Source organism: Canis lupus, chromosome 16, assembly GCF_048164855.1.
Source record: "Canis lupus baileyi chromosome 16, mCanLup2.hap1, whole genome shotgun sequence".
In the NCBI taxonomy this organism is placed as follows: domain Eukaryota; kingdom Metazoa; phylum Chordata; class Mammalia; order Carnivora; family Canidae; genus Canis; species Canis lupus.
This window is the reverse complement of record NC_132853.1, coordinates 7,098,542-7,110,963: the sequence shown is the minus strand read 5'-3', so window position 1 is coordinate 7,110,963 and position 12,422 is coordinate 7,098,542. Positions and strand designations below refer to the sequence as shown.

At 58.0% G+C, this 12,422-nt stretch overlaps 2 protein-coding genes across 8 annotated transcripts in view; one reads left to right on the top strand and one right to left on the bottom strand.

Annotated features, from left to right (window-relative positions):
- Positions 1-3,361, top strand: part of FNBP1 (formin binding protein 1) — a 152,724-nt gene extending 149,363 nt beyond the window's left edge. For both annotated transcript variants that reach the window (XM_072778307.1, XM_072778303.1), the window contains exon 17: positions 154-3,361. In XM_072778307.1, coding sequence (XP_072634408.1) covers positions 154-161 — 8 coding nt within the window. In that variant the 3' untranslated portion in view covers positions 162-3,361. The remainder of the gene's footprint in view (positions 1-153) is intronic.
- Positions 3,362-6,896: 3,535 nt separating this feature from the next.
- USP20 (ubiquitin specific peptidase 20) overlaps positions 6,897-12,422 on the bottom strand; it is a 43,229-nt gene continuing 37,703 nt past the window's right edge. For 5 of the 6 annotated variants that reach the window (XM_072778289.1, XM_072778291.1, XM_072778292.1 and 2 more), the window contains 7 exons: positions 12,231-12,400; positions 12,067-12,148; positions 10,937-11,045; positions 9,995-10,097; positions 8,725-8,796; positions 8,160-8,334; positions 6,897-7,101 (listed from right to left, as the gene is read on the bottom strand). In XM_072778289.1, coding sequence (XP_072634390.1) covers positions 8,174-8,334; positions 8,725-8,796; positions 9,995-10,097; positions 10,937-11,045; positions 12,067-12,148; positions 12,231-12,400 — 697 coding nt within the window. In that variant the 3' untranslated portion in view covers positions 6,897-7,101; positions 8,160-8,173. The remainder of the gene's footprint in view (positions 7,102-8,159; positions 8,335-8,724; positions 8,797-9,994; positions 10,098-10,936; positions 11,046-12,066; positions 12,149-12,230; positions 12,401-12,422) is intronic. The other variant, XM_072778295.1, reaches the window with a different exon arrangement.

Sequence of the window (12,422 nt, the reverse complement as noted above, 5' to 3'; positions counted from 1 at the left end):
CTCCGATGTGCCCCCCGCACCCCACTGGGGGAACAACCCACCGCTCTCAAGCTGTCCCCTCCGGCGGTGCAGTTTGCCAGGCCGCAGAATGCCCGCCCTTGACCGCCCGCCTCCCTCTAAAGGTCTTTCTCTTTCTGTCTTTTTGTGTTGTAGATTCCTAGAGGCCGCTGCGGAGCCGGAGCCGGAGCCTCGGTGAGCCTTCCCAGGAGAAACCCTTCGGTCTGCTTGTCTCCACAGGCCTGGGCGCCCGCGCGCACGCAGACTGCTCCCGGGCTGGGCCGGCCGGTGGCCCTGCGACATCTCAGCCTGAAGCGACATCCCTCCTAACCTGCCCCTGCCACGCGGCTGCTTGCCTTTTTCATTCCTTTCTTTTGACAGCATGCTTCTCGTGGCCCAGCTCCTCCTCCGTGGCCCAGCCCAGCCACCTCTCCGGGAGCAGGTCTGTCCCGTGTCCTCATCCCTGTCCCCAGCGTGCGTGTGGGGCCACGGAAGACAGCTAGACACGTGCTCCCTCCTTCCCGGGCCCCTGCCTTGGCCCTTGGTCTACCTGGAGCATCCTGGCCCATCCATGGTTCACACTGTGCCTTTCGTGAAAACTTCGCCACTGGCCTCCCCCTGGGGAGACCGACAGAATCTGGACAAGGAGGGTCAGGTGTGCTCAGGTGGACTGAGCACCTGAGTGTCATAGATGTATCCCGAGTCCGTTGACCATTCAGTGATCCTTTTCTGGTTATGGGTCCTCACCTTGTACTAGACGACATTTCATGGCCTGAGATTGTCCATGGGGGGTCCTGGGGCAGGCGCGCACATGCACACACATGCACACATGCATCCCCCTCTGGCTTGCACTCAAGCTCACTCACATTCACGCACACACTCACACACACACACACACACACACACACACACAGGCATTTTTATTTGGCGCCTGTGCTCTGGCTTGGAGAAGTCTCCACTCGAAGTCCAATTCCATCTCGAGGGCCACACACTCTTGTGTCCACCTTCCGTGGGGTCCAGGGAGGACCTAGCCCACCTTCTCCCTGTCATCGCCCCGTCAATGAGAATGGCAGATCGTGGCACTTTATAAACAAGCATCACAGCTCGGCGTTAGCTCGTCACAAGGTGACAATTCCCATCTTCCCATGAATTCCGAGATTTGCATCTTAAGATTTTAGTGCTTTCCTCACCAAAGAGCCTGTGCTACGTGTGGTCCTTCGGGTGATCTGTGGCGATGGCTTCTGCATATGCTCACGTGCCCCGCAGTCCCCAGAGACGGGATCGAGTTGGCTTTTTGACCTAAGTTTCCTTCTTCTTATGGATCCTTGAGGAAAACATGAGGTCATGTAGCTCATGGCCACTCATGCCTTAGAGCAGCAGTAGCCCCTTCTTCTCTGGTGCAGATACAGTCGAGAGAAATCATTGGCTGTGCATTTCTGTGAATGAGGCACCATCCGAAGCCCAAGAAGGAAATCGGGCCTCTTTCTTCTCTCGTTTGGCTTCTGGTAACTGGGTGGTCAGTTCGTTCATCCTCAATTCTTCTTGACTTTTATGAGTCTAAGACAAGGCTGTCTTATAGGAGCTGAAGGGACCAGGGCAGAAACGACAGGTGCTAAGGGCTGGGCCTGTGTTCAGTGGCCCCCAAAGAGTGGTTCCTCTCAGCAAACCAGGGTTGATCACACCCCACCCTCTGAGAGCAAATCAGTGACTAGAAGCCTCCAGCCAGCAAATGCCTGGGGTAAAGCAGGTAAAGAGGAAGTGGCTTTGGGTTTGAGCCGAGCCAGCCAGCATGAGCCCCTCCTCTTCTGTCTCTTTCTGTCTCTGTCTCTGTTCGTCTTTTGCCCTGAAGGGGGGCTAGGCCCTTGGGTTGAAGACTACCAGCCTCCCTGCCGGAGCAGCATACACCATGGGTGTCTCGGGGCTGCTACATGGGCAACAGTGCCCCTTCCCCATGGCGGCGGCCCACCTGTAGCGAGCCACCCCCCACCCCATCTCGTGAGAGGGCTGGCTTGGCCGATGCCCTAGAAGCCGGGCCTCCCCTGCATCCCTGCAAAACCCACAGGCATGTGGTTAGGATGGGCAGTCCTGGCGGCCCCACAAAGGGCTCCTCCTCCAGCGGGTGGGTGGATGATCAGGAATCTCCAGGGCCTTCTGAATCTCACCACCCCAAGCTGGCCACTCTCCTCCGCTCCACAAGGATGCTAAATGGTCTTTTTATAAAATTGATTTTAGAGCCTCAGTAATGCATGTGCGTTGCATCTTTCATATTCTGGGTCAGGATAGATTAATTTCTCGCAATGTAGAGAAAATGGTATAAGCTGCAGTGATTTGTTCTTTTAATGTCTGTTCAGCCCAATATAGAATATGCTCGTATCTTGTAACCCCTGTGCAACCCCCCCCCCATTTTTTTTCCTTCTGTACCACCTGTGTCCAGAAGAGAATGGATCATAAGCGCTTCTCAGTGTTAACCTGGGTGTTTGCCTCCCAGCCAGTCTGTACAGCTGCATGGGAAGGGCAATGCTGCAAACCCAAGCTCATTACAGGAGATAAGTTATTATAGGATAGTTGAACTGTATCATTTACTCTGGGAATCCTCCTGGGAACTCATCTATATATGAGTATGGACCAGTTCACGTAGAGTAGAGACGGGGAACTTTCCCATCTGCTTCTCAGCTCCTCCCTCACCCCCGATGCCTGTCGTGTCTACGCCCATGCTAGAATAGTGTTGTTTTTAAGAATGACTAAGTTTTAAAGCACCTGCCCTGAACATGACCTGAAAACAAAACGAAAGAGAGGAACTTGTCATTTACCCGGTTTTTCCTTTGCAAGATAAAAAAGCATGGAAAGCTGTAATGGGATTTTCCTTTGGGTTTTTATCGTGCTCACCTCCGGGCTCAGGCCAGATAAGCTGAGGCTTACTTATCTCGCTAGCCACAGCACAGAGGCCCCTCATGCCTTCTGGTGACATCTGTAACTACAGGAGAAAGTTTACTGAACATGAAAAAGTTACATTGATGCTAAGTATTTTTCCAGAAATCTTAGTTTCATACTTCCTCATGCCTCTGCCTCCCATGCTTGTATCGTCACAACACTTCTTTAAAGAGTGATCCAAAATTCTATTTTAATCTGATGTTGAGCACCTTTAAACTTTCTGGTTTATTTGTGTGTGTGGCACTAATCCTAAACTTTGAAGGCATTTCAGTGTTGTCACGGCCCATTGCCATTGTGAAGGTTCTGGAACTGCCCATTTGTCTCTGGAGATGGAATTAAACCAAATAAAGTGCTTCCATTGGAAGGCTTATATATTGACCTTGTAACTATATGTTAATCCTCTAAATGTTAAATAAAAGTATAATCTCTGTTATGTTGTCATGGGACTTTGTCACGCGGAGAGGTGACCCGGGTCCCGGAAGCAGGCAGGGCCCCTGAGCTGGGGGCTTGGGCCCATGTGCACCTCACTGATGTACTGTGTGAACCCAAGACAAGTCCCGTTGCCATCCCCTCTGGCCGGCTTGCAACCTAGCTCGCTCTAACCACCACCCCTGCCTGCCGGGGCCACTGTGATGTGGGATTCAGGGTGATTCAAGACGGATTGGGGAAGGCTCCTTAGGAGCAGGAAATGTTTTTTCCACGTGCATTCAGCCAGCAGCTACTCTGGGTCTTCAGGGACCCTGATGTGTGGGGTGGGGGTGCAGGGACCACAGGGCACACTTGCATCCCGTGGCCAGTCTGCCGGCATCTGGCATCTCGGTGGCTCGGCAGTACCCGCAGGCTCCAGCGCGGGGGTGGGACACCGGAGGGTGGGGGCCCACAGGATGTGCGCCGCGGGAGGCTCCGTTTCCCGCCAGCTCGGGGAATCCCACCCCAGGCTTCGGGGGATGGTACGCGGTCTGTGTGCAGCCTCTGCAGGACCTCGGGCCGCTGAGAACAGTCGGGAGAGAGTGAAGCGGCCGCAGAGCTGCCGAGAGCTGGGAGGGGAGGCCACCAAGAAGAGGCCAGGCCTCCCCTCGGCCCTAGCCTCCTCCCACAATCCGATGTGAGTGGCCTTTAAAAAAGCTAGAGCTCCTGACTCAGGAGGCAGCCGACTGGTGGGTCGGGCTCCCCCGGCGGGTCTGGGCGTCTCAGCAGCCTTGGGGGGGGGGGGCCACCCCCACCCCCGCAGGGCCTGGCCCGTTCTCCTGGCCACACCCAGCGCGCACCCAGCCCAACCACACGGCCGCTCGCCGCTAGGGCAGTGGCAACCCCTAGCAGGAGAGGGGCCAGTGAACCAGGCAAGACGCCACGCGGGGGTACTGGGTGGAAGTAGGCTGGGGGGGAGGGGTGTCGAGTGTCCCTTTTTTTTTTTTTTTTTTTTTTTAGTTAAAGCAAAAGAAGTTTCTGGAGTTGTAGGCCCCAACTCTGAATCATGAGCGAAGGTGGAGGGGCCCCCTGGAACAGAAACGAAGCAGGCCTAGCTCAGTGGGGCCAAGGTCCCCCTGTCCTGGCTACAGGAGGCCACCCCTTCCTCCCTGGCCCCTGCTGTTCTAAGAAGGGGAAGCAGTAAGGCTGTGGCAAGCACCCTCTTGGACCCGGGATTAAAGTGCAAAATCTGGGGGTGCCTGGTGGCTCAGTTGTTTGAGTGTCTGCCTTGGGCTCAGGTCATGATCCCGGGGGTCCAGGGAGCCTGCTTCTCCCTCTGCCTGTGTCTGCCCCTGCTGTGCTCTCTAATGAATAAATGAAATCTTAAATAAAGCGCAGTTTGTGAACCGGCACTCAGCAGCCACCCTGTGTACATCAGGAGCTACATTCCCAGAGGTGTGTCCATTAGGGCCTGGTTTCAACCTTACCTGTCCAGGGTGAGTGACCTTTACTTATAAATGACTTCCCACCAGCTGGGGGCATTGCTGTGCCACAAAAGGTGGAGCAGAATCTGAGAGCCCCCTCCCCCCACACTGGAGGGGAGGAGGGGGTGCAGGAGAGGGTAGAGTGCGGGAGGGGCTGGGAGGATCCTGGGCAGCATCTGCCCCTCGGTGTGCACACCTTCCCACTGTACCAGGCGGAGCCCTGTCCCCACTTCCGTCACCCCAGGCACCCCAGACACTGCCCAGGCCAGGCTGCTCACTGGTCTCAGATCCAGGGGAGGGCTGGGGCTGGCATCCTAAGGCGTCCTCAGGACAGGACAGTTTTCAGAAACACACACTGTCTGCAACGTGGACTGCCCTTTCCATAGCTTCTCCTAAGGGCGGTCCTCTTTTCTGCACCCTGCTCCTCCACAGCAACCAATGCCCCTCTCTGCAGCAGGGAAAAGAGCTGGGGTGATTCCAAATCACCACTTGCTTCCCCAAGGCTCTGTGGGGCTCAAAATGAGGTGGGGTGAGACCTGCAGGGTCATTTATGTTTGCACTGAATTCTAGCTAGAACGAAAGGTAGGAAGCTACACTTTTTGGGTGGCTTGTACCTTGCAAATGCATTTTCTGACGCAGGTTTGTGGGCAGAAGTGGGCAGACAGAAAGGCCTGCGCACTCTGCAGCAGCTGGGCCTCATGCTCCCCTGCCCGCCCAGTGAGGGCTCTGGCTCCTCTCAAAGATGCTGCTGGACCAGCCTAAGGGGAGGGGAGGGTACATGTGGAAGAAAGACCAGAGGGGGCCCCCCTGCTGCCCAGTTTCCTGACCCCACTAGGTCTGTGAGGTGAACACCTGAGGCTTCCTGCTTTGTCTCCAGAATCCAGCATCAAAGTTTGGCAGAACCACTTAAAAGCCCGGTGTGTCAACGGAAAATATAAAGGAGGATTTTAAGGTCAAGTGGTACCTCCCTGTCTCCCCCACCTTCCTATAGTTCAGATACCGTGTGTCTCCAAACCTCCAAAATCACTCAATCCTCCAGACAGAACTTTTTTTTTTTCCCTCTGATAAGAATTTATTTTTAATTTATTTTTTATTGGTGTTCAATTTACCAACATACAGAATAACCCCCAGTGCCTGTCACCCATTCACTCCCACCCCCCGCCCTCCTCCCCTTCTACCACCCTCAGTTCGTTTCCCAGAGTTAGCAGTCTTTACGTTCCAGACAGAACTTCTTCATTCCCATCTTCCACGGTAAACAAGAAAGGCCAATCCCAAAATCTGTACCGTGGAATTCCACGTATATGACATTCAAAAGTGAGCAAAGTTGAAAACAGTGCTTAGATTCAGATACACATGGACGTGGGAAAGTTATAAAGAAAAGTGGGGGATGAGGGACAGGCCAGGAGCTAACCCTGCGGGTGGAGGGGGTAGCTGTGCTCAGGAGGGACCCACGGGGGCTCGTGGGGACCGGTGATGGGTCTGCACACTCACATCTGATGGGATTTCCCAAGTATATGTGTGTTTCCAGAAGTACATAAAAATCTCCAATTCTTCTCTCCCCACCAAACCCCAAGAAGTGTAAAGAAAACCCAACCAAAGCCACAGGGAAAATAAAACACTAGTATCATTAAACATCAGGGAGCTCCCCGCACAGGACCCCGGCAACTGCGATGCTGTGATCGGAGGCACCAATGTCCGCCGTCAGCCAGGGGGAGGGTGCTCCCAGCTTGCAGGGTATACCCCGAGTGGCCGGGGCACGGTGCGGTGCCAATCGGGGATAGGCCCTGGGGTGTGCTGCCCTACCCCCACCCCACATCTGGCCTCACTTCTCTGGGGTTGGGCCCGGTTCCAGGAGAGGAAGGCCTGTGTTCGTGGCCCCTCTTCCTCGCCCACTCCTGCAGGATCCAGGGGCAGCCTGGTTTCCAAGCCCCGCCGAGCCCACGCCCGCGAGCCCACGCCCGCATGCCGTGGTCTGGAAGGCTGGTCACCCGGTGCGGCCCCCACCCCCACCCCATGCAGACCCCCCCTCCTCCCTCCAATAACAAAGCGAGCGTGGCACACAGACGACAGTGTGGGCCGAGGGGAACGCACAAGTCTTTATTAGGACAGTCTGACCATGGACAGGCCTCGCAGACATCGGCGAGTTTGCAACCTGGCGCGGAACCTCTGTCACCAGCGGGGGGCGACCTGCAGCCGGCAGCCGGCTGCAGCAGGAACTTTCAATAGACTGTAGCAAATGTCAAGGGATTTCCAGGGCGCTTGTTCTTGGACCACATGCTACCTTGGGGGGAGCGGGGAAGGAACCGGATAAGCTGCAGGGCGCTGCCAGGATCCCGGCCCCATCTGCTTCTAGAGCCTGAAGGCCACGGGGTGCGGGGACCTGGCTCCCATGCACTCTGGGCCTGACCAGGTGGGCAGCTCGCCCCAGTGGCTTCGTCCAGGGGCTTGGGGGCCACCGGAGACAAGACCCGGCCCCCTGTGCTCACCCCAGCGCAGCCTCACTGAGCATCCAGGGTGGGCTTCTGCAGCAGAGCCGCACCTCCCCAGGCTCCCCAGGACAGTGCGGGGAGAAAGGGGGAGTCCCCACCCTGGAAGCTGCATTCACAGCAAAGGACAGTGAAGCGGGGTATGCTTCTGTCCCATTGTCTGGTTCCCTGGTGGGGGCAGCACGGGCAGCCGGGGACACCGGGACCAGCTGCCTCCAGAAACCACCTCTACCGACAGACCCAGGCCCTCACCCTGGGTCCCCATCACAAATGAGCCCCGAGTTGTCAGTCTGAGGTGAAACGCCGAGAGCAGCCCAGGGTTCCGGAGCCTTCCTGTGATCCCCAGGATGGGGCCGAAGCGGGGGCTGGGGAGGAGTCGGCTCCAGCACTCCAGCACCCCAGCTCCCAGCATCTCCTGGAGCCCCTCCCGCCCTTTCATTTCTAGGCCACAGCCCCTGACTTGCAGCTCCAGGGACCAAAGCTGGGCCCCGATGACAGTAACAAGTGGACACAAAGGCCCCAGTTAAGGACCCAGGCAGTTAAGGAGCCCTGGTCGTGTGAAGAGCCTGAAGTAGATGTTTCCTGGTTGTGACATTACTCACTGGAACCCAAACAACTTTTCTGCCTCTTTACACATCTGGGTTTCCAAAGCGGCTGCCTCTCTTCCAGGCACAGATACACCCTCCACAGGGATGGGGGCAGAGGCAGGGGCCTGTGGGGACACCTGGGTCACTCAGCCCGGCGGGGCCCACAGGAGTGTTTTTCCAAACAGCCTCACAGAAGGTGTGTTGAGGGATGCGTTCTTCCAACGCACAGGGGCAGGAGAGGGTCTCTGCAAAGGGAAGGGACTTACAGACTGGCACCAAGTCACACGGCCCGGGTCTCGGCTTCAATTTTCTGCTCCCCGTGTAAGCTCTCTGGGTCCTGGAGCTGGGCCACACTCTGTCGGATGGCGACCTCTGGGCCACCACCATACAGGTTGTTCAGGTAGACCCAGGTCTCCTCTGAAATCTGCCCGTAGTCGGCTCCTGCGGGGCCCAAGAGGCCACCTGGTTGAGGCTGGGCCTGTGCTAACCTGCAGGCCCCCCCTCAGTGAAGTCAGGGTCCCTGGCAGTGGGGGGGCTCCTGGAGGTCCAGGCCCCAAAAGGGAGGGATGGCAACCTTGCACCTCCCCGCACAGCTGTTAAATAGCACTCTCAGGATGCTCCAGTGGGACATCCATCCTCTGAGGACCCGGGAAGGCACATCTCTGGCTGCTGCCGTTTCTGGGGTGTGGGGTTCACGCAAAGGACAGGCAGAGGCCGGCACAGGGTATGGGTATGAGCAGCGGGGTCCCTGGGCCTGTGACTGGCGGCCTGGAAGGACCGTGGGGAGCCTGGTGGGCCTGGGAGGTCAGGGCTGGCGCCGGCGAGACTCACCCTGCTTCAGCTGGATGTGGCCACTTCCTTTGACCTGAGCGATCCTGCTGTTGTCAATGGGCCCCGGGGGCTCTGGAACAGACGTGGCTCAGGCTTAGTGCCTCTGGGCCTCTGCAGCAGCAGGAAGAGACTCCAGCCCCCCACCACGGCCCTCTACCTCTCCACAGGTAAGAGACAGCCTCAAGGTGGGACCCCTACACTGTGACCCTGGAGGGGCTGTCCGGGGCCCAAGGGGTCTGTGTAACGTCCTTACAGGGACAGGAGCTTGGGCACCAGAGGCTCATCCACAGAAGTTGAAGAGCCAGAAGGGACTCGGAGTATCCCTGGAGCCTGCAAAGGGGATTTCTGGGACATGTGCACTAGTTTCAGACCCCTCACTGCTGATGGCAGTGGCCACTCGCTGAGCACCCTTCTCCAGACCTCATGTCATCCTCGACATCACATGACTCGAGAGCTGTTTCCAGAGGCAGGGGACAGGACTGCCCAGGGAAAAGCTGGCAGGAGGCCATGCCAGGGCCCGAGGGCAAGGCTGCGACACCACAGCCAGGCGTGACCGCCTCCACATACACTAGGGAGCCCTCGGGCACCCCTGTATGGGGCTGGATGGCAGCGAGGCCCCTCTCCTTGCCCTGAGGCCAGGCTAGGACTTAGGCCCTGAAGGGCAAATGTCCCCTGCAGAGCCTGCTGGCCCTGCCGACCCTGCATGTGGGGCTTGGGGGTGGTGAGGCAGCCGCTGGCAGGCCAGAGCTTGAGCTCCGTTCTTTCTTGCCGGATCTGCGGGAGGCTGCCTCCGCCTCTGTAAGGCCAGAGGTCAGAGGACACCATGTCCATGTGCTTTCCTAAGAGTCTGAAGCCGTCTGTCCACTTAAATCTTGATTTAGGTCAAGAGACCCCACAAAGGAAAGGGCCCAGCAGGTGGAAGGCAGCCCTGTCTGGTACCATGAGGGACAGTACGTGAGGGAAGGGGCAGAGCAAGACGGCTCCTATCCTACTGCAGCAAGAAGGCCTGGCCCTGGGGCATGGGGTATGGGGTGACCTGGCCCCGGGGCGTGGGAGGCGGCAAGGGGGTGGACAGGGACCCCAGCCCTGGGGCCAGAAGAACACCTGTGCTCTCTGCTCCTGTAGGAGGCAGACACTTGCCTGAAGGGTGGCACCTAAAACCTGCTGGGCAGCCACAGACCCAGGGCCCCCCACTCCCCCAGCACTCCCGGCAGATCTGAAGCCTGGTGGCTCTCTTGGAGGCGGTGTGCCAGACGCATGCTCCACTCACCATTGTCCTTGCCCTTGACAAAGGCCTCCCACTCCCGAAACCACTGCATGCTGATGCAGTAGATGACGCTGGGAGACTCCTCCGCCTGGAAGGCTTTGTTCAGCTGGGCGGCCACCAGGGGGAGCAGAAGGGAGGGTCAGCTCCAGGGCCCCAACACCCCTGCCCTCCCCCCTCCCCTCCTCCCTTAGAAAACACCGGATCCTCAAGGAGCTCCCAGACAAGCTCAAAGAAACCTCTCCCGTGGTCCCGCAGGTAACATGTTGGTGAATCTCTTGAACTGAGATTACAGGCAGGCATGGTTCCCTCCACTTAACAGGACACACTGATCTGCTCCCTCATTAACTATACTGACGCATCCTTTTCTCAGGGGCACAAAGCTCCACGTTTCCAACGGTCTTTTACCCACGCTCCACTACTGACTGAATGGCGGGTGGTCCCAGGTCACCCGGTTCTGAGCAGCCCCAGGCCCAGGCGGGGTCATGCTCAGGACCCCCCACCCACCCTGGCCTCACACACACCTACTTCCAGTGCAGAAGCCCCTTTCCTAAATGGGATCATCCTGGGTCCTGTTTTGCCACTTGCTTTTTTCACTTAATATACCTGCCCTGTTGGTTTGTAGAACCCCATGGTTCTCACTGGGGCGTGGTGGGGACACTAACTGTCCTATCACACACAGGACAGTCCCCACGATAAAGAATCCCCCAGCCCCAAACAGCAGCACTCTGCTCTTTCCACAGTGGCTTAATAGCACACCAAGCAGAGAGACCTCAGCCTCCTGAACCCGACCCTCCTGCCAGTAAAATCTGAAATGCCTGGTCACTGTTCTCCCACAAGACAGGCCCTGCAAAGAGAGCCTGACTGCACATGGCTCTTTGGCCCCCAAATCCCCATGTGTCCCCAACAGAGGCTGCAGGCATGACACCCTCCCGCACCCACACACACCTTAATGAAGGTGTCGATCTCGATCTGCCTGCGCTTAGCCAGTGCCTCGATCTCTACCTGGCAGATGGAGCACACGTACAGATGGTTCACAGCAGGGCCGCCCCCAAACCTGCACCCAGAGGGAGGGCAGGGAGAGAGAGGGAGAGAGAGACACAGCCCTTGAGGGGAGCGTTCCAGTAGGGGAGGCCTTAGAGCTGGCCAAGAACCTCCAGCCAGGTGGTGAGTTTCTCCTCCTTCTTTTCCTTCTCCTCCTCCTCCTCCTCCTTCTCCTCCTCCATGGCTCCTAGATGCTGCCACCCGCCCCCCGCCCCCCGGGCAGCTCTGGGTGCTCTGTGCACAGCCTGTTTGCCTTTCTGTCTTCCTCACTAGACTGGCAAGGGGACCTGCGTGCTGGTGTGCCCCAGCGTCCAGCACAGTGCCTGCCCCAGGGCAGCTGTGTCACAAATATTTGTTTAAAGGCCAAAGGACAGATGAGCATTCTCGTTTCCTCTCCGGGCTACTGGGCATGAGCTGCTGTGGCCAAGAGCCCACATTCAGAGGGAGGCAGAAGGTTGTCTTGTCTGCAGATAGGAGGGTGGATGCTCATGGGATATGGGGACACAGCTCTCTGTGGGGCTCTGACCCGCACCCCCCCCCCCCCCCCCCCCCCCCGCCAACTGACAACCAGGCTGAGTCTGCACCTGACCCGCCAGAGGAGGTGGCAAAGTCTGTCCTAGGAGGGGCCCTCCCAACCTGTCTGGCCACTCTCCCGGCATGATGCATCCTGTCTGCCCATCTGCAGAGCCACCTGGGCCTAGGCAGGTCCTCAACACGAGAGCCACATGCTTCTGGTCGTGAGGGACTTGAACCTTCTGGAAGACCCACGGCCACAGAGCCTGGGCCGCCCCGAGCCGGCACTCCCAGGACTAGCTGGAAGGGGAACTTGCTTGCTTTTGCTTGGGCCGGTCTCTCTCCCTCCCGACTGTGAGGATCCCAGGGACGCCCGCACGTGTCTCATTTGCTGCAGTCACATGCTGCTTTGCTGCCTGGGCGGGGGTGGGAGGGTGGGGACCATGGTGGCATTTGCTCCCCAGCTTCCCTCTCTACCCCACTGATGTCTGGCTAGGACAGGAGCCGGCACGACACCCTACCTGTTGTAGAGGTGCTCCCATACGTTCTGGGGCAGGATCACTACCAGGTCATCGATGTAGTGGTATTTGTGGGGCGGGATGCCTGTGGAGGGAGGCATAGGGATGGAGGGCTGGGGGGCTCGGCCGCCCGTCCCACACCCCAATCCCAGAGGAAGCGCCCTCACCTCCATGGGAGCAGAGGAAGGTGTGATTCGTGATGGGCCCTGGCTCAGCAAACGTGTTGAACTTGTTGAGCCATTCTCGAGACACGTAGAACCGCAGTAGGCTGGGCTCCCGCATGGCAGCCAGGGACACCACTTGCTGCCGCTCCCGCACAGCCTCCTCACTGCTCTTCCTGCAGCAGGGGATGGGACAGG